At 39.5% G+C, this 25,227-nt stretch overlaps 1 protein-coding gene across 7 annotated transcripts in view; it reads left to right on the forward strand.

Annotated features, from left to right (window-relative positions):
* Nucleotides 1–25,227, forward strand: part of utrn (utrophin) — a 193,575-nt gene that overhangs the window by 55,598 nt on the left and 112,750 nt on the right. For 5 of the 7 annotated variants that reach the window (XM_052594679.1, XM_052594685.1, XM_052594683.1 and 2 more), the window contains 28 exons: nucleotides 602–742; nucleotides 828–941; nucleotides 1,966–2,121; nucleotides 4,271–4,441; nucleotides 6,524–6,703; nucleotides 6,792–6,947; nucleotides 7,553–7,702; nucleotides 7,798–7,959; nucleotides 8,132–8,263; nucleotides 9,054–9,227; nucleotides 9,392–9,547; nucleotides 9,796–9,966; nucleotides 10,041–10,220; nucleotides 11,526–11,654; nucleotides 11,966–12,136; nucleotides 12,228–12,404; nucleotides 13,386–13,514; nucleotides 14,703–14,942; nucleotides 15,146–15,318; nucleotides 17,825–17,975; nucleotides 19,129–19,304; nucleotides 19,374–19,509; nucleotides 21,090–21,239; nucleotides 21,515–21,685; nucleotides 21,907–22,008; nucleotides 23,399–23,513; nucleotides 23,597–23,799; nucleotides 23,893–24,010. In XM_052594679.1, coding sequence (XP_052450639.1) covers nucleotides 602–742; nucleotides 828–941; nucleotides 1,966–2,121; nucleotides 4,271–4,441; nucleotides 6,524–6,703; nucleotides 6,792–6,947; nucleotides 7,553–7,702; nucleotides 7,798–7,959; nucleotides 8,132–8,263; nucleotides 9,054–9,227; nucleotides 9,392–9,547; nucleotides 9,796–9,966; nucleotides 10,041–10,220; nucleotides 11,526–11,654; nucleotides 11,966–12,136; nucleotides 12,228–12,404; nucleotides 13,386–13,514; nucleotides 14,703–14,942; nucleotides 15,146–15,318; nucleotides 17,825–17,975; nucleotides 19,129–19,304; nucleotides 19,374–19,509; nucleotides 21,090–21,239; nucleotides 21,515–21,685; nucleotides 21,907–22,008; nucleotides 23,399–23,513; nucleotides 23,597–23,799; nucleotides 23,893–24,010 — 4,384 coding nt within the window. The remainder of the gene's footprint in view (nucleotides 1–601; nucleotides 743–827; nucleotides 942–1,965; nucleotides 2,122–4,270; nucleotides 4,442–6,523; nucleotides 6,704–6,791; nucleotides 6,948–7,552; nucleotides 7,703–7,797; nucleotides 7,960–8,131; nucleotides 8,264–9,053; nucleotides 9,228–9,391; nucleotides 9,548–9,795; nucleotides 9,967–10,040; nucleotides 10,221–11,525; nucleotides 11,655–11,965; nucleotides 12,137–12,227; nucleotides 12,405–13,385; nucleotides 13,515–14,702; nucleotides 14,943–15,145; nucleotides 15,319–17,824; nucleotides 17,976–19,128; nucleotides 19,305–19,373; nucleotides 19,510–21,089; nucleotides 21,240–21,514; nucleotides 21,686–21,906; nucleotides 22,009–23,398; nucleotides 23,514–23,596; nucleotides 23,800–23,892; nucleotides 24,011–25,227) is intronic. The other 2 variants (XM_052594682.1, XM_052594686.1) reach the window with 1 other exon arrangement.

A 25,227-nucleotide genomic window follows, 5' to 3' on the forward strand; every position in this document is an offset into this window, starting at 1 on the left:
GTATTATTTAATAATTGTAATATTAAAATGTATTTTTTTTTTTTTTAGTTTTATTTTTCAGTTCTCATTTTCATAGTTCTAAAGTCATTTTGATGTGCTTTTCTATTCCGCTTTTATAACAAAAAAATTCATCTTTAGTTATTTTAATACTTGCACTTAAATTTATTTCAGTTAGTTCCCAGGGCAAGATTTACATTTTTTTTATTTATTTTTTATTAAAACATATATTTTAAATTCAAATTTATCTAGTTAACAAACATTTGAACAGATACATAAAAATAATAATAATAACCCCAGTTTTGTGTCTCAAATGTGGTCAAGTGTTATGCAAATAATACATTTTCAAGTATTACTTGATTCTATATACTATATTAATGATAGATGTCTCCATAGTTTCTCAAGTTTATCAAACTGGTCTTACTTGAAATCACATAATTTGTTACCCAAGTCAGTTGATCATAATTTTACAGCATAACTGTAATGGTTTGGCAGGGAATTCATTCTTGGTTACTTCAGTGGCTGTTTTCTAAGACATATAGTATTAGTATTGATGATTTAAAGTATGACCTGGGGACCTCTTCTGGGTCAATCTGTGTTCTAGGCTCTTTGTGCTGAGATAGAGCAGCAGCCGCAGAAGGCGTCAGGGGCAGCAGAGCAGCAGGCCTGGACCGAGCTCTCCACCGCCGCCCAGGATCAGCTCAGCATGCTGCAGTGCATTCTGGGTAGCATGAAGGACACAAAGGTGAGTACTCTGCCATCAGCCTGATCGAAATGCTTGTCTCTGCATGGATGTGGTGTGTTGTGATGGTGGTGTTGATGTGGATCAGGTGAAGAGTGAGGAGGTGGAGCGATGGCTGGATGCTGTCGAGGAGCTGCTGTCTCGAGACACCGGCGGATTCAGTCACGCCGACAAACTACAGGAAGAACTCAACCAGTGCAAGGTCAGAGGTCAACACATTCAATAAGTCATTCATGGTGAATAATCCAGCTAGTTCAATAAAAGCATCAATATACTCACAGTTCAGCCAAAAATGTACATTTGCTGTTAGTTTACTCCCCCCTCAGGCCATCCAAGATATAGGTGACTTGTTTTCTTGAGTAGAACAGATGACTTTTAGTTGAAACCATGGTTTTTGGGGATTTTATGAAATTAAAGTCAATGGCTACCGGCACTTTGAGAGTCAAAACAAAAGCATATACAGGGAGCACAGAATTAATACCTGTGGCTCTTGATGATATACTGAGGTCTTATGAAGCGAAACAATCAGTCTGTGCAAGAAACTGAACATTATTTATAACATTACCTGTAATCCAGTGCCTCAGGTAGACAGGGAACTCTGATCCTTTTCTGTGAACGGGTTCTTTTGGACCGTTTGTTTTAATCATCTGGTTCAATTAACTAGTTCGTGCAATCATGCAGTATATACGTATATGAAAATTATATCATCAAAGCATCTAACAATGATGGGAAACGTGGATGTTTTACAAGTCTAAAGCATATAATGTGAATAAACTAGTTTCCATCAGCTCACCTTTTCACACAAACAATGAGAAACCATAAAAAAGTGAATTTGTCTTCACTTTATGCGTGTTCATTTCACAAGCTCATCTTTTGGATGAACTGGAGCTCTGAATGAGTTCATTCATCACAGGATTAAATGCTAGATGTAGACGCTACAGTCTGATTTTGTGGTTAGGTTGCATTTTATCAAGCACCACAGTTGTTTGTGTTCTACTGAAGAAGGTCTTAAGTAAATTAACAGCAAATGTTCATTTTTGTGTGAACTATCGTTAGCGCTGGTTTAATTGGTTTATCAGCAGGTCCAGGGTTGTCCTGGTTAACCACCGTGGTGGACTTGTTGAACTGGTTTGCTAGACATAGTTTAAACTGGTTGAGAAATCAGCTGGAGATTGTGTGTGAGTTTCTCTGAAGTAGTGAGTGATGTTTGAGATGTGTCTGTGCAGGAGCTGGTGAGTGAGATGGAGAGCGTGGACTCGTCTCTGAAGCAGATGAAGGAGAACGTGGCGGCCGTGCAGCAGAGCTCAGTACATGGTCTGATCAGCTGGGGCCAGACGGAGCTGGACCACAGTCAGAGACGCTGGGACACGCTCAGTAAAGAGGTGCGAAAGATAAACACAGAACACTGAATGCAATGGCCTTAAAGGGATAGGTCACTTTCAAATTAAATTTTGGTATGTTTTAGCTTACCTCAAGGGAATCCAAGATGTAGGTGTCTTTGTTTCCGCAGTAGTTTCTATTTTGATATTTTTAGGTCCAACCGTTCTGGTCTGTGACTCACATAATGGATGTCTATGGTCACCACCTCAAAGAGCATGCACAGAGGAGTCCAAATTAAACAATTCCCCATCATAAGTACACATTGATGACCTAAGACACGAAACGAGCAGTTTGTGTAAGAAAACAAACAGTATTTATATCGTTTTTATCTCTTGTACACAAACACGTCCAACTGATCTGAGGGCGCGAGTGCTTCCTGATGTGACGTGTGCGCACGCTCTGGCTTTAGTCTGCGCAAGCGCGGAAAGTCGCTCTGGTTTAGTCTGCGCAAGCGCGGAAAGTCGCTCTGGTTTAGTCTGCGCAAGCGCGGAAAGTGCTGGAAGTGATCTCTCGCGCGTATACGTCACTCATTGTTTACTGTTTACCACACGCTACCCCACCAATCTGCACTATCTGAAATATAATGCAGTAATTGTAATTAATTAATTTGTTTATAATGCACCCTATAATCGTCGCGATTATAATAAAAATACAACACATTACTCACTCTATTGACAGCGTGCCATTGGGTCCCTATGGCATTGGATATCGCCTCCAGTTTATACGTGGCAAACAAAACACAATGTGCAAAACGCTGCGTCTCAACAGCGGAGAAAACTCAGGATCTTCAGTCAGGCAGGTGTGTGATGCGATACTGTCAATGTCCTCATCGTCATCTTGTAGTTGTTCCATTCGTGACAACATTTGCTCTCCACTTCTGTTGGCATCTCACAACACTTGCTACTAAAACACCACCAATTTTGAAGAGATCTCTGTCTCTCTGAGGCTTGAAGACATGCTGCTGCAGCGGATGCTTCCTCAATCGCTCCTGAGCACTTGATCTGTGAATTCTGGTTACCGTATTTTTCAGACTATAAGTCACACCTGAGTATAAGTCGCATCAGTTCAAAAATACGTCATGATGAGGAAAAAAAAAACATATAAGTCGCACTGGACTATAAGTCGCATTCATTTAGAACCAAGAACCAAGAGAAAACATTACCGTCTCCAGCCGCGAGAGGGCACTCTGTGTTTTCAGTGTAGACTACAGGAGAACTGAGGAGCATCTCTGGCAGCATAGAGCGCCCTCTGGCGGCTGGAGACGGTAATGTTTTCTGTTGGTTAATTTCTCTCGGTTCATGTCAAATTATTTTTGATAAATAAGTCACACCTGACTATTAGTCGCAGGACCAGCCAAACTATGAAAAAAGTGTGACTTAAAGTCCGGAAAATACGGTAAAATAAATATGGTTGTGAAAAAAATTCTATGTTGTCTGTTGACATATTGCAATCGTCTTCCATTGCAATTTCCTGTACGTCTAAATAAGTTTAGATCTTCACAGTGAAAGGTAACACTTACAAAATCTCTGTTTAAACCATAGACAGTAAGTGTAAACAATGAGTGACGTTCATGCACGAGAGATCACCTCCGGGGCTTTCCACGCTTGTGCAGACTAAGCCAGAGCGACTTTCCGCGCTTGTGCAGACTAAAGCCAGAGCGCGCGCACACGTCACATCAGGAAGCACTCGCGCACTCAAATCAGTTGAACGTGTTTGTGTACAAGAGATAAAAATGATATAAATACTGTTTGTTTTCTTACACAAACCGCTCGTTTCGTGTCTTAGGTCATCAATGTGTACTTACGATGGGGAATTGTTTAATTTGGACTCCTCTGTGCATGTTCTTTGAGGTGTTGACCATAGACCTCCATTATATGAGTCACAGACAAGAACGGTTAGACCTAAAAATGTCCAAATGGAAACTACTGCGGAAACAAAGACACCTACATCTTGGATGCCCTTGAGATAAGCTAAAAGATACCAAAAGTGAACTATCCCTTTAACATCTCTTAGCTGCACAGCAAGGGAAGAGCTTGTACAAGGTGTTTTTTTTCCAAGTAGAAAGCATTCAGTAAGCCACTTCCCCACCCGGCTTGATTCACGAGCATGCTCTTCTGGGATAAGTCATGTTAAGGTGGATTTTATTTGCAGTTGTTGAGGCGCGAGGAGCGTGTGAGTGAGGGTCAGGAGAAAGTGATGAATCTGAAGAAAGACGTGGCGGAGATGCGCGAGTGGATGATTCAAGTGGACGAGGAGTTTCTGATGAGAGACTTTGAGTACAAGAGCCCCGAGGAGCTGGACGAGGCGCTGCAGGAGATGAAGGTAGAACATAACAGTTCTATAATAACTTTCACTATTAATTATTTTATGCATTATATTTTGTATTGCTTTTTAATGTATAGTTATGCTTCTTGTATTTTCCAGTACTGTTTTAGTATTATTTATATACTGTTTTAGCATTTATTAATTTAATTAGTGTTCTAATGTTTACGTCAAGCTTTTATTTTCTATAAAAAAAATATTTTAATATTTTCAGTTTTGAAACACTGAGACTGGTATTTTTTATCTGTTATCTTTTGAGTATACATAAACAAGTGATCTTTAAAGCAATGAATATTGTTAGTTAAACATTAATTAGTAAAAATGAATGTAAAGTTGTACTTTTTTATGATGAAAAAAATTTGAGCATGTTTTTTCATGTGTTATTGTTTTGTTGTGAATGTGTTTATTGTTTTTTATCTGTATTATTTTGTGTGTGTGTGTGTCAAACGATTAATTGCATCCAAATAAGTTTTTGTTTACAATAATATCTGTGTATGTACTGTGTATATTTATTATGTAACATAAATACAAACAGAAACATGTAAATATTTCAGAAAAATGTTATGATTATATATTAAATATATTTATTTATAATATAAATTATATGAATATAAATATAGACCAGTAAATACATTTTAAATATAAAAAAATATACACTTTGTATGTGTATTTATTAGGGGTGTAACGGTTCACAAAATTCACGGTTCGGTTCGATACGATACACTGATGTCACGGTTCGGTTCGGTTCGATACGTTTTAGATACAGCAAAATGTAAAAACATCTCAACTTTTCAGAATGCCGCAAGCGCACCGCGGGTCATGTGACAAGAACCAACCAATCAGCTTCATCCTTTCCCGTAACAACGTTGAGAGCTCAGCCAAGATGAAGGAACAGCTGATCATAGTTGTATATGGATTGCAATTTTGAAATAAATTTAGTAGCAGAGCTACTGCAAGCGATTTTTAGAGCTGCAAATCCATTTATCCTTCGCTGAAATTTCCGCGTCTCATGGAGAGAGCACGTCATTGTTGCTTAGCAAAGACAGACGCCTCAGGAGAAAGACGCGCTTAGCGTTTTCCATGCGTTTTTAGGCACGATATGTGAACGGCCCCTAAGGCGCTCGCTCACTCAGCACGCGCTGAAGGCTCGTTGCAAAATGTCGAATGCATTTAACAGACCAGAAATATAAGATCCTAAAATAACCAACAGGTCTGGTGTTTGGGTTGGATTCCCTGTAAGCTATAGTGTCTAAATGCTGCAGGGATAGTTTGCTGCGTGCATGTTTCTCCTTTTTTTCGTCTTTTCCCAGATAGTACTGACGCATATATCCCAGATATTCCCGCTGGTGTTTTTTTTTTTTTTTTTTTATTCCCGCTGGTGTACCCTGTCATGTTGCAGATGCGACATACCGTTGTTTTTTTATCCACCACTCTCTTGCCATCACCATTATAGCTTAAAGGGAATCCAAAGTGCACCCAAACACCAGACCTGTTGGTTATTGGAGGATCTTCTCATTTCTAGTCTGTTAAACGCATTGGCTATTTTGCAACGAGCCTTCAGCGCGTACTGAGTGAGCGAGCGCCTGCTGAGTAGCCTAACATAAACATATAAGATGGTGTTTTTTTCTTCTTCGGGAGTGTCAGGGGCGTTGCCTGTTATGTTGTTTGGGTTATTGCGCTACCTTGTTGAACGCATATCATTATATTTCTCTCTCTCTCTCTCTCTTTTTTTTTTTTTCAAATATAATTAATTACTCCAACGAACCGTTCGGTATGCATAATGCGTACCGCGTACCGAACCGAAAGCGTCGTACCGAACGGTTCAATACGAATACGCGTATCGTTACACCCCTAGTATTTATATATCATATGCAAAGAAAACAATTATTTTGTATGCGATTGATCGCAATTAATCATTTGACAGCACTATTTTTTCTCTAAAGCTCTGACAATGTTATTCTAGTTTCTTGTGTCAAAAGCGTAATGGTGCCAAAGGATTTTCATGATAATGACACTTTATTTATCTACATACTTCCTTCAGGACCTCTGTGTAAAGGTTCTCTCTCGTTCTGTGTGTTTCAGAGGGCTAAAGAGGATGTGTTACAGAAGGAAGTGCGTGTAAAGATCTTGAAGGACAGCATTAATGTGCTGTTTGGTAAGCCGCCCCCTGGTGGTCCGGACCTGAGCCCTGAGCTCAATGAAGTGCTGCAGAACTACCAGAAACTGTGTGATCGCTTCAAGAGCAAGTGCCACACGCTCGAGGTACACACACAGAGGAAACCTTGTGATTTGATTGGTTCCTCTTTGGACGTCTAGCTGAGATATCTGATGTGTTTGTACTGATGTTCAGGAGGTGTGGTCCTGCTGGATCGAGCTGCTGCAGTATCTGGATGTGGAGTCTGGCTGGTTGAACACGCTGGAGGAGAAAGTTCAAGCCCCCGAGACCGTCCCAGAAAACACAGAGTCTGTCAGCGAGGCTCTGGAGGTAACGGCTTCCATGCTAAAGGTGTGGGTCAGCATGTTTCGACAAATTTGTGCAGCCAAAATCCAGTCATTTCGATATTAATCCACATCACTGAGAATTTCAAGTCAGGATGAAAGATCTCCCAATACAGATTTCCCATTAGGGTTGGCAATCCAAAATCAATCACAATTCCAGAATCGAATGCTTAAAAATTAACATTTTGATTTCGACCTTCCTCAATAATCTAAACTCTCCAATGTTTGGCTACGATCAAAAGCTAAGTATAATATCTGTGATAAGCTAAACATGTGTGTCACCACCAACATGTCAAAGCACTTTAATTGAACAGATCCTTAAAGCTCACAAACAGGATTCAAACATCAATGTGATCTTAAAACTCAAACCACACCCAACCCTATTTCACAACGTTCAAGATGGTTTGAAAGTGATTGCTATATTATTGACAACACATTGTTTGCCCACAAAATTACCAGACCTTAAGTGTTACAAATACAGTGTGACCAAATATGTTTTTTTTTAATTCTGTCTGATTGAGCTTTGAGTAATCGGATCACGTTTTTGACAGAGTTGGATGATAAAAGCATGTCCATGGTGTAAATGGGAGATATGATGTGTCTCTCTTTCAGTCTCTGGAGTCGGTTCTGCGTCATCCGGGTGATAACAGGACTCAGATCCGAGAGCTGGCCCAGACTCTCATAGATGGAGGCATTCTGGATGAACTCATCAGCGAGAAACTGGAGAGCTTCAACTCTCGCTACGAAGAACTGACTCAGCTGGTGTGTTTGTCTTGAACGGATCAAATGATTCACCAGAACTGATTCAGATTCACATCAGATGTGCAGTGTTACATTCATGCGTGTGTGTGTTGTAGGCTGCTGCACGTCAGATGTGTCTGGAGCAGAAGTTGGGGACTCTGAGAGAGAACGAGGCGGTGTTACACACACTACAGACGTCCCTGACGCAGCTGGACCAGACGCTCACCTCGTACCTCACCGACCGCGTCGACGCCTTCCAGCTGCCACAGGAAGCCCAGGTACGAGCTCCTCGTTCACAACAGATGCCACAAACCACACTCTTCACACATGTAGATATTCAGAGATACTCGAGATTTCCAATAACCACTGACTGATCATAATATTACTTGTATAATATTATATTCCTCTTTTACTCTTGTGCTTTTAACATTAAAAATCTTCTGAATGCAGGCCATTCAGGCTGAGATCGCGGCCCATGAGGCAACACTGGAGGATCTGAGGAGGAGGAATGTAGGTAACGTGCCTCCGACTGTCCCAGAGGGCAAACCAGTGCGAGGAGGAACCCTCCTGGACCAGTTACAGGTGAGACACAATACTGCCCCCGCAGGACAGGAGTGGAAATGCAAACACTGTTCATACTTCACCCTGGTTTAGTTAATTACTAAAAATAAAAGTATACAGGAAATGCAACTTAAAAAAAATAAATAAAAAGGAACACACATTTAATTAATTTGAGCTAGTATTAGCCAGCTTTTGATTTACAGTTGCTACTATGATAAAGATACACTTATGTGTAGGTTTAAAATTCTACATGTCACATTTAATGTCCAACAACAAATATTTTGACAGAATGCATGTGTGCACATCAGATTATCTTGAGTCATTGAACCTGGATCAAATTAGTGAGTTTAAGTCAAGTCTTTTTGTTTTATTAGGTTTTTATAATTTTAGGGCTTATTTATCGAGTTTTTGGTGTTATTCAGTAATGTTCAAGTAATGTGTGATTGTCATTTAGTGTGCAATGCCCTGGAGCCAGTTGCATAAAGCGCATAAAGTCTTTAAAAGTCCTCTTTTTTTTATTTTTATTTATTTTTTTTTTTTTGATTGGTCGTAACATTTTAAAGTCATTTATCAAATGAGTGGATGAACTAATTTGAATCCAAAAAGTAAGTCTGATTACGCTTGTTGGTTCTCTAGTTCTCAAGACACAGTCTTCACATAGTGGCTATGTTTATACAACTGGTCCCAGTTTTTCCTCTGTAACCATTAACCGAACCGTCCAGAGAATGATTGCTAGTGTTTTTAAATCTGTTCAGATTTTAATAGTAGTGTATTCCAGCCCTGAAGTTTATCTTGTGTATCTCTGTTTTAGCGGAAACTCCGGGAGATTAGTACCAAATTCCAGCTGTTCCAGAAACCAGCCAACTTTGAGCAGCGGATGCTGGACTGCAAGAGGATTCTGGAAAACGCTAAAGCCGAACTTCACATCCTGGACCTGAAAGACACACAACCAGAGGAGATCCAGACCCACCTAAACGGATGCATGGTGAGAAACACGCAGGCATTATTATATTTCACCTGTATTCCAGCTACCTAAAAAATAGTTTAATAGTTTGTTTTACAGTAACAAGACTGAAAAGCCCACCTCATCATGGACTCTCACTCACACTGCTTGTGCTTTATGTGTGCGTGTTGTTTTTACAAATGCAGAAACTGTATAAGATCTTGAGCGAGGTGAAACTGGAGGTGGAGACGGTGATTAAAACAGGAAGACAGATCGTACAGAAACAGCAGACGGAAAATCCTAAAGAAATGGATGAACAACTCACTGCCCTCAAATTACTCTACAATGAACTGGGAGCTCAGGTCTGTGTGCATTTATAAATACATGGTTAAAACCGCAATAAAAGCAACATATGCATGTTTTTGTTTTGTTTTTGTACATTTTGCTTTTGCGACTTTTAGGTTTGAAAAGTAAAAGGTTACGTTCAGCCTCTACGGCCTCTGTTTTTCTACTTTTCACCACCCAATCAGTTTCCAGTGGATAAAATCCACTCAGAAATACATGACATTACAAAAGTAAAATGAGTTTGTGTGCTATTTTGTGTGGTTAGGTGACAGAGGGGAAGCAGGATTTGGAGAAGGCCTTGTCTCTGTCTCAGCGACTGCAGAAGGACAGCGCCGCCCTGCAGGCCTGGATGAGGCACACTGAGACGCTGCTGAAAGAGAAGCTCAGCACAGGAGACATGCCTGCCGACATAGAGACGGAGATCACATGGGCCAACGTGAGTGTGTCTGACAGCCGCCCGCTCATGCAGGCTTTACACTGAGTGTGTGTTACATGAGTGTTTGTCTGTAGGGCATGTTGAAGGAGTCTGAGCGCAAGAAGAGTGAACTGTCTGTGGTGATGGAGAAGAGCGCCGCCCTGCAGGCCTTAGTGGAGGGCAGCGAGGCTCAGCTGGAGGATCAGCTGTTTGTGCTCAATGAAGACTGGGAGCGTGTGCACACAATGACCGAGGACTGGCTCAGTGCTGTTCTGGTGAGGGACTGCTTCAACTTACATCACGCAGTTAACTCATTTAGTTTCACTTCATCCCAACTACTGCTTCATTCAGTTCTGTGTGATTTGTCAAGATTGATTAGAAGGATAGGAGCACATGACACACACACACACACACACACACACACACACACACACACACACTTATAGATAGCTAAATATTCTATAGATTTTGTTTTTATATCAGCTAATTAAAAATACTATTAACTAACCTTCACCCTAACCTAATTATTTGTATTATATTTTATATTGAAATTATATTTTATTTTGTTTTTCAATTAACATGTATTTGTAGATTGTTTTTCCACATGTTTCTATGGTATACTGAAAAACAATGATATCATTGAATCAGTGAATTTTAAATCCTCATTCACACTTTCAGAGGTACTGCTGATTTAATTAGTCAATTAATGTTAGCTGGTCATTTTGTGTCGGGAATAAAAAAACAGTGAAAGAGTAAATTTTTTGGCCCTCGAGAACTTTAAGAAATTATTAAAAAAGCATCTGATCACAACCCAATAATCAAGAAATAATGTGAAAGAATATCACAACAGCTCAAGCAGCAAACTTTGCAGGTCACTGGCAAAACTTTTGGCCACGACTGTACACACAAACGCCCACAAACAACAGAGTTTGTGTCTGGAGTCTCATTTATCAGTAAATGATGGGGGAAGACCTTCATAATTACTCATTTGTATGCAAATTTAACTCACAAGGGAGGTTTCAGTCATTAGCAGTCTGTATGGCAGAATTTCATTAATATCAAAGTTGTACAGCTTTGAAATTTAACTTATGAGCATAATAATTATTATTATAATTATTATTATTTATCATTCTTGGAAAAGGAATTAAACCAATACTGGATGGACAGCATTTTTGTTTTATATATTTTATTGTAATGTGTGTGTGTGTGTATATATGTGTGTATATATGTGTGTATATATGTGTGTATATATGTGTGTGTGTGTGTGTGTGTGTGTGTGGTTATTATTATTATTATTATTATTATTATTGTTGTTGTTGTTGTAATTGTTGTTAATGTTGTTATTGGTGTTCATGTTGTCATTTTTTCCAATTCTTCCATGAGGTATCAAATGCAGCAATACTAATGCATACATTGTTTTAAAAATGGAAAAAATATGCATAATAATTCCATTTAACTACAAAATAATGGTACTATTAAAAAATGTTTATATTTTAACAGCACTACTTTTTACCTATTATATTTCACATTTACTTTACTTAAAAATGCTGTATCATGCATGCTCTGTGTGTGTGTTGTAGAATCACATGCGTGAGGTGGAGATGTTTGATGAGAATTTGGCTCATATCAGCACATGGCTCTATCAGACGGAGATACGACTGGATGAGATGGAGAAGATGCCTGCAGCCGAGAAAGAGAAAATGATGAAGGTTGAAACACAAACACACACACACACACACACATACATACAGACTTGGTTATTTGTGTCTTTTGTGTCTTTTCACTAAAAGGGATTTTTCAACAATAAATAATGTAATTTATTCCATCAGGATTTGTTTGGATCATTAATGTTAGGCTACCGTGTTGTTTAATATTATTCTTGCATTTTTGTATTTTGGCAGAGAAAGTAATTACATTTTGATAGAAGATAATAAAAACAAACAGTTTTTCCTAGTCTAGTGAAACATGGTTTCATGAAGATGCATTAATGCATTGAATCCGCTCTGTGTGTGTCTGACAGGCTGTGTTGTGTGAGCTGGAGGGAATGAGTGTGCGTGTGGACAGTGCTCGTGATCAGGCAGTAATCTTGATGACCAGCAGAGGCCCTGCGTGCAGAGAGCTGGTGGAGCCCAAACTGGCCGACCTCAACCGCAACTTCCACAAGGTGGCGCAGCACATCAGCTCTGCTCAGGTACGACTCCAGCGGCTCAGCTCAGGCCTGAGTGGAGCTTGTTTTCCAGCCGCGGCGCTGGACAGACACTCATTAGCCTGTGTGTGTTCAGGTGTCTGCTGGTCTGGAGGTCAGACAGGAGGCGGTGCGGCCGCAGCAAGAGGTGACAGATGGGAGGTCTGCTCCTCTTCTCTCCTCCTCACAGATACAGCTGTTTGAAACAGACCTACAGGCTACTATCAGAGCCCTGGAGCGACAGGAGAAAACACACACGCCTGATGATGAGAGGGTACACACACACATCTCAAACACACATCTGATGAGAGTTTCATAAGTGAGATGGCATAACACTTTGTAGGTGGCTGTATATTTATTTTAAAGGAATAGTTCACCAAAAAACAAAAACCCTCAGGACATCACAGATTTAAAAGTGTTTGTTTCTTCATCAGAACAGATTTGGAGAAATGTAACATTGCATCACTTGTTCACCAATGGATGCTCTGCAGTGAATGGGTGCCGTCAGAATGAGAGTCCAAACAGCTGATAAAAACATCACAATAATCCACAAATCAATCAGTTAATATCTTGTGAAGTGAAAAGCTGTGTATTTGTCAGAAAGCAATCAATCATTAGGATGATTTTTTACTTAAAAAGTTGCTTCCAGCTAAAATATGAGACCTCTATCTATAATAACACTTCCTCCAGCAAAAAAAGTAATCTCCCCTGAATCAGGGGAGAAATCTGCACGGATCCAGGACCGTTTACAAGTCACAACAGCTATGAACAAATATGTGGCTGGATTTTGATGTAAGAGGAAAGCGTGGGATGGACTTTTTCCTCTGGAGGAAGTGTTATTATGGATTATGGACTCGTATTGTGGCCAGAAGCGATGGTTTCATGATGGTTAATGATGGATGTGTTTGTTACAAACACGCAGCTTTTCAATTCACAAGATGCTAACTGATGGACTGGAGAGGTGTGGATTATTGTGATGTTTTCATCAGCTGCTTGGACTCTCATTCTGACGGCACCCATTCACTGCAGAGCATCCTTTGCTTAGCAAGGGCTGGGATGCTGCATTTCTCCAAATCTGTTCCCATGAAAAATAAGCTTGGTTGAGGGTGAGTAAATTTTCAGCAAATGTAACGTTTTGGGTGAACTATTCCTTTAAACATCAGCTATGAGGTTTTGCACTTGCTCTTGTCTATACACAAACAGCCGTTTAAAAAGCGTCATGTGTTTGTGCTGAATGAGTGTGTTTGTGTTGTAGCTGGATGAGGAGAAAGCTCATGTTGAGGAGGTGTTGAGGAGAGGAGAGGAGCTGCTGCTGTCTGTTCCTGACGAGGACAGAAGAGAGGACATCCGCAGGAGACTCCTGCTGCTCCAGACAGGCTACAAGGTCAGTTCATGCACTCCTAACACGTCAGCCACCTAACGCCGGCTCTCAATTTCAACCCACTTTCACATGTAAAACCCATTAAATTGCAGTATTTACATTTCTGCCAACAGATTTCACTTTAGTAATAAGTAGTATTGCTACTGTTCAGACATATCTGTAAAACTTTTTTCAACTTCTAAAAACAACATTTTAAGAAATAGTAGGTAGCTAGTGTTTGAAAAGCTATTGGGCAATTTGCATAGTAAAAAGCGCTATATACTGTAAATAACAGTGTCTTGACTTGTTATGGCTGTATTAAAGCTATGTTTAGAGCTTTGTTACAGTAATATTTTGCCTGCACTGTGTCTGTTACAACGGTGTTTCAGCTTTGTTATATCTTTGTTCACGGCTGTTATGGCAATTTTATGGCTCTGGCTATTTTACAGCTATACTCACGGCTGTGTTACAGATATGTTTTAACTGTGTTGATACAACAGTGTTTACAGCTGTTAAGGCTTTATTACAACTATAATTGTAACTTTCTACAGCTATGTTTTGGCTACGTATGTTAAGGTTGAGTACGGTTTTCTTTATGGATGTTACAGCTGTTAAAACCATGATTGTGGCTAACTTTGTGGTTGTATTATGGCTATTTTACAGATGTGTTAAAGTTCTGTTGTGGCTGCATTATGACTGTTACAACAGTGTTTATAGTGGTTATGGCTACTGTTTTATGTGTGTTTATGGATATGTTATGACAATGTTGCAGTTATGTTTATAACTGTGCTAAAGCTATCGTTTGGCTTTTACAGCTGTGTTACAATAATATTTACAGCTGTTTTACGACTTTATTACACTTTTTTTTTTACTATTATGACTTTACGGTTATGACAGTTGTGTCAAATTAATGATAGTTATTTTTACATTTGTGTTATGGCTATTTTACAGATACGGTTACAACTATCGACTGTTACAACAATGTTTGCAGCTGTGTTACGGCTTTTATGTTTGTTTTTAATGCCTCGTTTTTATAGCTGTGTTACATCAGCGTTACAGCAGATCGGCAGCTGATTTGCTTGTGTTCCCTCAACAGATCTTGTTCACAAAATGCTATAGCATTGAAAACAAAGGTTAAATGTGAGAAACACTGTATGTCTCACACTCAGTTCTTATATTCACTATATTCTCTCTCTGTGTTTCTCTCTGCAGGAGCTTCGTATCATCAGAACTCAGACAGTTGTGCTGGAATCATCGTCTTCCCCTCCGCAGAGATCAGAGTCATCCCTCGCTCCTCAGGATGAGAGGAGCGCGTCCGTCTCCCCGTCTGACTATCTGCTGGACATTAATAAGGTTCTGCTGGCCATGGCCGACAACGAGCTGCTCCTGAACTCCTCAGAGCTCAGCGGAGGACTGTTTGAGGATTTCTCCAGCCAGGAGGACACGCTCAGGGTCAGACACACACTACAGTCATTTCATTCATGAGCTCCAGATATCAGTGTGCTGGAACAAGCATTGGGGAAACTGCTTTGAACCTAGCTTGCTAAGCTTCAGTCTACTGTGCATAAGCTACACTGTTGAGCATAATAACGTCCTGTTCACTAGCTGATGTTTTCAGTTGTTCTGTACTGACTTCTCTGTGTGTCTGTCTCTAGAATATAAAGGAGAGTTTGGAGCGGCTGGGAGAGCAGGTGGAAGTGATTAATGAGCGCCAGCCGGATGTGATTCTGGAAGCGTCCAGACAGGAGATGGCACAGATATCCGATGCCCTGACACAGCTGAACTCAGAGTGGGACCGAGTCAACCGCATGTACAGCCAGAGGAAAGGGTGAGCCTCCAGTGACTCTGCACTCTCCCATAATTCCCTGTCTAGACGAGCAGTCTTTCCCCGTGTCCCCTTTACGGTCCATAGTCGCACAAAAAACATTTGCATTTCATTTGTTGGACATGATCGTAGTTATTGCATGAAACCAGTGATGCATACAGTATGATAGATTTTAATATTTCAACTCTAGTTATGAAAGAGATTATAATTATCCATCTCTTTAATTGTAGAGCGCTTCCAGTTGGATGTGTGTGAGTGTTGGTTGCAGTGGGCTAAGAAGAGTTAGCATTGAAGCATATAATTCCTCATTTCCTCCTTATGGGAGGTAGATTTCTTAGTGTTATTTTGGCCATTCCTAACATGCTAATGGAGGAGTCCAGGGAAGGATGTGCTTGTGCATTAAGGATTGGGGGCAGCAAATGTAATCCTTTAAAAACCCATAACAGTCGACGCCTAATCTGAATTTAGTTGGAGGGAGGGAGGGTATGTCCTCTCAGGACCGACCTATGGAGTCAAGAAATATGTGCTGATGATTGGTCCATAGAGAAATGTGTCAAGTCCCTGCATATTATACATGCATGAGGAGAGAGAAACCCATGCCATTATCTCGCTACTCAAACCTTCATTAATTCTGCCGCAGAGTGCTTCAGATTTAAAGAAGCATCACACACTAATAGACATTTTCAGGCTAAATTAAAATGATGAATAATACCATCAATGCTAATTAGTAAAAAAATGGCCTTTGTAGTATAAGGACGATTACATCAGAATTATAATTTATCAACTTGGGGCCATGCATTATCATGCTGCAACATGAGGTGATGGTCATGGATGAATGGACCCCCCCGGACCCCCAATACAGTTAAACTGCAGATTTTAGAGAGGCCTTTTATTGTGCAATGTGCAATGATTATGCTGTCTTAATTGATATGCCACACCTGTGAGGTGGATGGATGATCTCAGCGAAGGAGAAGTGCTTACTAACACAGATTTAGACACATTTGTGAACAATATTTGACAGAAATCTTAGATTTTTGAATTCAGTTCATGAAAAATGGGGGGAAAAGTTTTGTTTATAATTTTGTTCAGTGTATATATATACACACATGTAGATACATTTATATTCTTATTTTATATTTAATATATACTGTAAACATAACATATTTTCTTAAGTATATACATGCGTGTGTGACTGTGTGTGTATTTATATATACATAGAAATATACACAGTACACACACATATATTATGTAAATAAAATATTTTATTTTGGATGCGATTAATCATTTGACAGCACTAAATATATGAATAATACACAAAAAAATCTATATTTTTTTTTTAGAAAAATTAGAAATGCAAAAAAGTCTACATTAACATGATTTAATCTAATACAGTAACTTAATTTCTGGATTGTGGTGAATAATGCTAAAACAGGCTTCTTTTTCTTCATGCAAAATTTAACTCATCATTTTTCCTAAGATTTTTGTGTTGAAATATGACCTAGACATGTTTTCTTGAGATTGGCTTCAGAGCTCAAAGTGAATCATTTAAGAGGGAGGTTCTTCTCTGAGGTGAGCAGGATTTCATCTCTGTCAGAAGTCAGTCATACAGGAAGTGGAAGGCAAATCTGCCAGCTTTCCACACCGTTCAACAGAAATGTGACCCAGTTACTCTGCCTCTTTAATAGACACCCGCTGACGTCAGGAGGAACCAGTTCCCTGCCCAAAAGACCAATATGCATTTCCAAAAAATGATCCTGGCTGAATTATGCTGGGGTACCAGTTTAACCATAATGATCACCAGTGAAAAGTGAAGAAGGTTTAGTTTAGCTGGCTTAATATGAAACAGCAGGCTCTTACTGGTTGAGTAGCTTGAGCAGACCAGTTTTTACTTAATTCTTAAGTTACTCGGCTTATTATAGTATTTATTCATATTTTAAATTAGTTTTTCATTTTTATATTTTCAGTATTCATTTAAATTTTACTTAAAATTTACTTTGTGCTTTGTTTTCTATATTTATCAATAAAAATATATATTTGTATTTAATTTGTGTTTTTTTTAGTTTGAAGAATATTAGCACTTCAAAAAAAAAAATTTTTTTCACTAATATTTGTCCTTTATTTTATTTCAAGTAATGAAGCCAGTTTTAGTTCACAATATCAACACTGGCACATGCTCATGGTTAAATGAACATGCACTCAGCTGCAGTTTGAACTTACTCGTGCTTTATTGCACAGTGATGTGTCAGATCTTTTGATGAATGTATGGTCAGCTGGAGCAGCTGTTTGTGTTGGTCCTCTCAGAGAAATGAGTGTATGATGCTGAGTGCTTGAGGGCGCTGTCTGTCTGATAGATTGACTGGTGAGTGGTATCAGTGCATCTCTTGTGCTTGAGGATGAGATAAACGATTTGAAGCACACACTGCTGTTGTGTTTAATTGAGGAAATGCATGTAATGTGAGGAAATCATCGCTTAGATGAGTGTGTTTCCTGCTCTGATGTGTGTGTGCAGGTGTTTCGATGGAGCTGTGGAGGAGTGGAGGCAGTTTCACTGTGATATGAACGATCTCTCGCAGTGGCTGAGTGACACTGAACAGGTCCTGGCTGACGGGATTGGACCAGACGGAGAACTGGACCTGGACCGCGCTCGTGCACACCAACAGGTCAGACGCAGGGTCAAGGGTCACAGATCCAGTCTGTTATGATCTGCTTCATAATCACATCGTGGTTAACAATCTGCTAACCGATAGGTCGTAGTCTCAAATCCCAATGATGAGTGAACTGAGAAACGAAAGCATTTTATACAAAGTTCAGATAAACTTCAGATAATATAAACCTGTTTTAATTTATAATAATATTTCACAATATTACAGTTTTTAAATTTTTTATTTTTTTGATCAGATGAATAGTGAGCATAAGAAACATCTTTCAAAAAATCTTACCTCAAAGATTTGAACAATAGTGAGTGCAAGTTATAAACATGTTAAATATGAATTTGTTCAGTGAATTTTTACAAATCCTTGATAAGCCTCTCATGGGAACATTTCCATTATGGTCAAATTTGTCAGTAGAAATGCAAATCACGACAGACATTTATTGACATTTACTGAGCTTGACAGACAGATTTAAATGCATACGTCATTTACATTAAAAAGGGTAATTTTTTTCGATTCAGTTATGCTTTTTATGTACATTTGCTGCCTTGCAAATAATTTTAGCACTTACAGGCACACAATCTTGAGTTCAGAGCTGGAATACATTTCAGTCCATTTAAATAAGTGTATTTCACATGCATTAATGTCAATCTAAATGTCATACTCAGAACAGAAAAAAAAATCACCAAACATAATTATAGAGGAGAGTAATCATTAATCATGAATGTTAATAGAGATCAGTGATCATTCTGTGAGATACTTATTGATAATTATATGATAAAGTCACTTTGAACTCACAATTAATTGTATAAATGAAAGATGATTTCCATTATATGAGCAAAATAAACTGCCAGTGTTTGCTCGACTGATGTGACATGAGTGTGTTGAAGAGTCACAGTCGTCTCCTCCTTCAATTAACACCAGGACATTCGTCACTAGACTCGTGCGTGCTTAAGTGTGTCTCACAGTCTGGCAGAGAAAGTGTGTGTGTGTGAAGTGCTGAAAGAGGGCGAGTTGAATGTGAAATTGTCCTCATACAAATTAGGGTCAGATGCATTTCTTGCCCTCATTTGCATTTGAAGATAAGTGGCAGCTTCCTGTTCGTGACGGGTCATGTGTCCATTAACCCTATGTGTGTGTGTGTGTGTGTGTGTGTGTGTAGGACCTGGAGGAGGGTCTGGCCTCTCATCGCTCTGTGCTGGCGGTTCTGATCCCGTCTGGAGAGCACATCATCGGTCAGGTGTCGTCGCCTGACGCCGCTCTGCTGCAGGAGAAGCTGGACGCTCTGAGCCGCCGCTGGACACACATCGAGAGCGAAGTGTGTGAGCGCCAGCACAGGTGAGACGCACCGCAGCACAGACTCACAGAGCAGTGTGTGTGTGTGTGTGCTAAACGCTGTTTGTGCAGGCTGATGGGTGAGGATCCGGCCGTGATGGATGTTCTTCAGAGGACCGCTGCTCTGGCTCAGTGGCTGCAGCACACAGAGGTCGCAGTGGACATGCTGCCGGTCTCAGCCTCCGACGACAGCCTCAGAGAGCTGAAGGTTCGACACACACACACACACACACACTCACACACACACACACACACACACGCACGCACACACACGCGCACACACACACACACACGCACACACACACGCACACACACACGCACACACACACTCACTCACACACACACGCACACACACCTGCATCATCAACTAACTGCATTGATGGTATTCAAGAAAAGAAGAGCTTACACTGTAGTTTAGTGAGCAGTTCTCACTAGTAACTTATTATAATAAGCCTATTATTAAAATATTGGCTGTTAATTAGTGCTAATAAATCCCCCCCCCCAAAAAAAAATGTGTTTCTGAGTTCATTCTTTCGAGTTTCTCTATGCATAATTTCATAGATATGTGGCTATATTTAACCACTGGTTCACCTAAAACTCTTACACTATCTGTAGTTAAATGGCATGGTTTGATATAGTGCTAAGGTAAATTTGATCTAAGTAAATGTTAAACTTTTGAAATTCAGAAAAAAAAGAACCACATATTGATGAATCAATACATGAAAATTATGTATCTGTGTCCTGTTATTTATCTTTTGGTATGCATTTCAGAAAAAAAAAAATGGTTAGAATTCAGGTGTAATTGCAAATAGAGATTAATCCTGATTAATCCACTGAAATTTCTGATTAATTTGATTAAAAATTTTAATCATTTGACAGCCCTAATATATATATATTCATTACTTATTATTGTTCATTTATTATTAATATTATTTTTGCTTTTACAATATGTTTTCTATAATTTTTATTTGTTACATTTGACAGTGTTACTTTTTAATTTCAGTTTAGTTTTAGTTTCAGCAGTTTTTGTGTCATGGACACGTTTTTATTTTTCATTTCTATTTTAGGAGCTTTATGTTCTGTAGTTAGTTAGTTGAGGTCTTAATGAATCATTTTCAGAATTATTTAAATGGACTTTTAATTTAAGATGTACTGTTTAAACTTAAAACAAGCCAGAGAAACTGTCCACTATTGAACTATTTAACTTCAGTTTTAGTTCAGATTATTATTATTGCTGTTGTTGTTCGAGTAGTTAGTCAGAAACACATTTCTCCCAGTGTTTGGTCTCTTAGTCTCCATTCTTCAGTGTCACGTGATCCTTCAGAAATCAAAAATGCTGATTTAATACTCCAGAAACATTCTTACTTACATCTTATCACATCTTAAGATTCTCCATGTTTTTGAAGTTCAAAAGAACAGCATTTATTTGAAATAAAAATGTCAATTAAAAGTATCTACTGTCACTTCTGAAAAATGGAGTGGGCCCCGAATAAACTTTTCTAAAAAAAGAAAGAATGTATGTGTATATATACTGTAAATGCAACTATTAACACCAAAATATCCTCTGATTTAAAAGCTCAAAAAAGTTATTTTAATTATAAATGCATTTAAAACAGAAGATAGTGCCTCAGAACCTCTGCTTTAACCCTTTAACCCTCTCTCTCTCTCTCTCTCTCTCTCTCTCTCTCTCTCTCTCTCTCTCTCTCTCTCTCTCTCTCTCTCTCTGTCTCTCTCTCTGTGTCTCTCTCTCTCTCTCTCTCTCTCTCTCTCTCTCTCTCTCTCTCTCAGGCCTTGACGGAGGAGATGGATGGACAGAATGAGACTCTTTCCTGGCTAAATAAAACCGGCTCTCAGATCTTGTCAAACTCCAGCCTGAGTCGTCAGGACAGAGACGCTCATATGAATCAAATCAGGCAGATCAACATCAGCTGGAGTAAAGTACGAGCACACGATCACAATACACTCTCTTTCTACCTGTTATTTTAATGTCACCCTCACGTTCTCACGTCTTCATGACTGTCAAAGGAGACGCTGCAGTGAGGACAGGTTTGTAGGCCGACCTGGACGCACCATCAGCCGACAGAAAGCCAGGATTTTTATATTTAGAATGAGCCACTTGTTAGCAAACAAGACGAGTAAAAGGCTCATCCTGCGCTCTGTCGCTACTGCTGGATGTGAATGACGTGTGTGTGTGTGTGTGTGTGTGTGTGAAGGTGAGTCGCGAGCTGCTGGATAAGCTGCGTGAGGTGGAGGGTCGTCTGCAGACACACACACCGCTGCAGGACGAGAGGTACGGCCAGTTTCAGGAGCGCATGGAGCGACTGGGAGACTGGGTTTACATCAGCAGCCAGTCTCTGAGCCACGTCACACCCACTGAGAGACAGGTCAGACCCCCACACCACAAACATTTGGAAATCATTTAAAAGATTGGGGGGATCAGTAAACGATCAATGGCTTACTGTGTGAATAATACACCCTCTAGTTATGAGTCTGCCATCAGTTTCTACCCAGCTCTGTCTGTGAAGTGTCTAGTCTGTTATGTGTTGGTCTAGTTGATCCCAGTGCATTCAGGATCTCTGACTGATACTGATGTGTGTTTGTGTAGCTTCTGGAAATGTCCATGCGCGAGCAGAAGCGGGAGCTGGAGGAGCTGTTGTCCTGCTCCATCGAGCTCCAGAGGAAACAGCTGCTTTTAGCACAGGAGAAGGTTTGTGTCATCCAGGGAGAAGTAGAACATGTGCCGTGCTTCAGTTCATTTCCTTTTTATCATTAATAGTGCCAAAACAGTAACGAAAAGTCATTAATTTGACCTTAAATGAACTGAGCTTCACACTCGTGTGATAGATATCAAGAGACTTCCTCTTTTACATTCTCACTTCAGTTTTTGATTTAGTAGATTAGTTGTTTTTATGAGTTTTTCCATATAGTTAGTCTGTGTAGTTTTTATATATTTTGGTTTTTATTATTCATTTTGTAATTTTATTATATTAATTAGTTTTATTTTATTTAGTTTTAGGTATTTTGCTACATGTCGCTTTGGAAACTAGCTGCAGTAAACTGTATTGCATTGTATTTATTTTGTCAGTTGACATGTGTTGTTTAACTACGAGTGTTTCTTGATCATTTTAGTTAAACAGTAGTTAAGCTGGCTTACACCGACACAAAAGCTTTTCGTAGGCAGTTTGTGTGTTCATACAGTGCATGATAAAGATTGTGAAGTCAAACAGAATTGACATTATTTACTGTAGCAGTCATTCTTTTCAGACATCGGTGATGGTGTTCATCAAACCACACCAAATGCAGGCGTAGAGATTCACTTCTGTTATTCTCTGTCACTTAGCAAAATACTCTCTTCATGAGTGTCACCACATCCTAGTTTTTTTTTTTTTAAAGCAGCGGTTTGAAGCATGTGATCAAAAAATGCAAATCATGCTGGTTTGCCAGCTTTCTTCACAGTGTGAAGGAAAAGAGATTAGAGTGGTCCAGAAAAACAAAAAATGTTTGCATTAGTGTTCAGATTGAGTTATTTGCTCCAAATATGTATCTTGGTGTGAACCGACCATAACACTATAGTCAAGCCAAAGATTAATCAGACACCTGATAGCATTTTTAATATTTTTATACCAGTGGGTGCAGGACACTGTGACTTATTACAGCCAAACATTCTTCATACAGTAGACTACCAGTAAAATCTGGGACCAGAAAGTATTCAGACACTTGTTTATCTTTAATTGCTAATGCTATCTTTCTACCCCACTGACTGAGCAAAATTAAGCATCAGTTGGTGATCAGTTGACCTACACTGGCATTATCTAATCATGTCCTTAAATTTAACAGCTGACAGCTATTCAACTCGATTCATTTGTGAGACGGATGGATGGCATTATCTAGATCAATTAGCTCTGACACCGTTTAACTCTGACTTCTTGTCATGTTTTATTACCATTTTCTAAACTATAGCGAATAAACTGTGATCATGTGACGGAGTGTCTTGACTTTCACTGAAAAGCCTGTCTTTTCCCATCTACTGGAAGTGTACACACTGTTACACAGTTCTTGTTGATGAATAGAGAGATGGTGTGTTTGTGTGTTTGTAGAGTAAAATCGAACAGCTGGCTGCAGATTGGAAAGCTCTGGACGCCAGACTGAAGGAGACGCCACAGGAGCCTCTTTCTCCATGGACACAACAAGTGTGTCAGCAGCCGTTCACAGGTGAGCGCGGTACAGACAGGTGAAGCGGACTCTCACGCTGCTCTCCCGAGTGTTTACCGTGTGTGTGTGTGTGTGTGTCTCAGCGAGCGTGCCGTCTGCGGTGCACATGGTCAGTCTGATGAGCGAGGAGCGGCGTCCCGGTCCAGAGCAGGTGGGCCCCGGGGACCTCCACCAGACGGCCACAGAGCTGGCAGACTGGCTGCTCCTCATCCACCAGATGCTCAAATCCAACATCGTCACGGTGGGAGACAAAGAGGAGATCCACACCACCATCGGCCGGCTGCAGGTCAGGCACCGGAGACCCTGTTTGAGGAGGTTTGGCACAGAGTTATGATTCAGACCCCTGCCTGAGCAGCTAGGTGTTGTGTTGTGATTGTAGGTGACTAAAGGAGATCTGGAGCAGAGACATCCACAGCTGGAAAACATCATCACTCTGGCGCAAAACATCAAGAACAAAACCTCCAACCTCGACGTGCGCACCTCCATCTCTGAGAAACGTGAGCAGATCTTCATCATCATCTTCAGCTGAATTGTCTTCAGTCTGAATCCTGCTTTCAGTATTCTTCTTAGTCTTAGTTTCAGTGTAAATGTGGCTTTGACTTAGAGCAGGGGAGTCAAACTGAGGGCCGGACCAGAGAAAATGTCCCCTTGTGCGGGCCGAATTACCTTTTGTTTAACCCTAGTTTGCTCACAATTACATTACAATTAACCACAATACAATTTACAAGAAAAAAAAAAAAACTAAAAATCTAAATCTTAAAAAAAACTTTTTTTATAAGATGATGCTAGGTTATTTTAGGGGTGTGCAATATTGACACAAAATATATATATATATATATATATGTGACCAAATGTAACAAGGAAATGATTGTGTCTGTTTGGAAAGAAATCTGTGAAAAACGTAATTAAATTTGGCCTTGAATCACATCACACACACACACACACACACACACACACACACACACACACACACACACACACAATTTCAAAGTGCTCTGAATTTTCCACATTCCTCCTCTCTGTTTAAATGATTCAGTTTCAGGTGCTCTTTACAGTTACTCTTTACAAAAGATGAGTGTCCATTTAAGAGACCAATGAAAACATTTCAGTGTCAAACTCAAACACAATTATTTAGCCTCATAATTATCTCACAATGTTGAAATTTTGATGCATCATTTATTACTTATCTTTTTGCCTTGCCATCAGTTGTGTCTTTTATTTGCAGTATGTACTGTAACCATTAATCTGTGAGACAAATCAGTTTTATACATCAAACTCAGCATTACACTGAAAACAGGAATTGAGATTATTATTGAGTGTGAGTTTAAAGAATTTTTCTAATGAATATCTCTACTGCTTCTCTACATTCACGTTAATTCATTGTCATTTCCATTACCACACACATTTTTTTAATAAATATTTTAAAATATCTCATCATTCATTTTTAAATAGCCTGTCTGCCCTTCCAGGTCAAATGTCTTCTTTTGGACATGTTTCAAAATCACCAGAGTAATTGCCACCCAAGCATCAGTTAGAATGCAGTTATCATCACATTATCCTCATGCATCGCTTTGAAAGGTGCATGTTAGGTGTCCTGAGACGTAATATCCACATAAATCAATGAGCAATTTGTTCCGCCCTAATCTTAAGTATTAATCTTCTAAATCTTTCTTGTGAATCTTAATCATTTTTGATCATCATCCTAGTCTAAACT

The sequence above is a fragment of the Carassius gibelio genome, chromosome B23 (assembly GCF_023724105.1).
Source record: "Carassius gibelio isolate Cgi1373 ecotype wild population from Czech Republic chromosome B23, carGib1.2-hapl.c, whole genome shotgun sequence".
In the NCBI taxonomy this organism is placed as follows: domain Eukaryota; kingdom Metazoa; phylum Chordata; class Actinopteri; order Cypriniformes; family Cyprinidae; genus Carassius; species Carassius gibelio.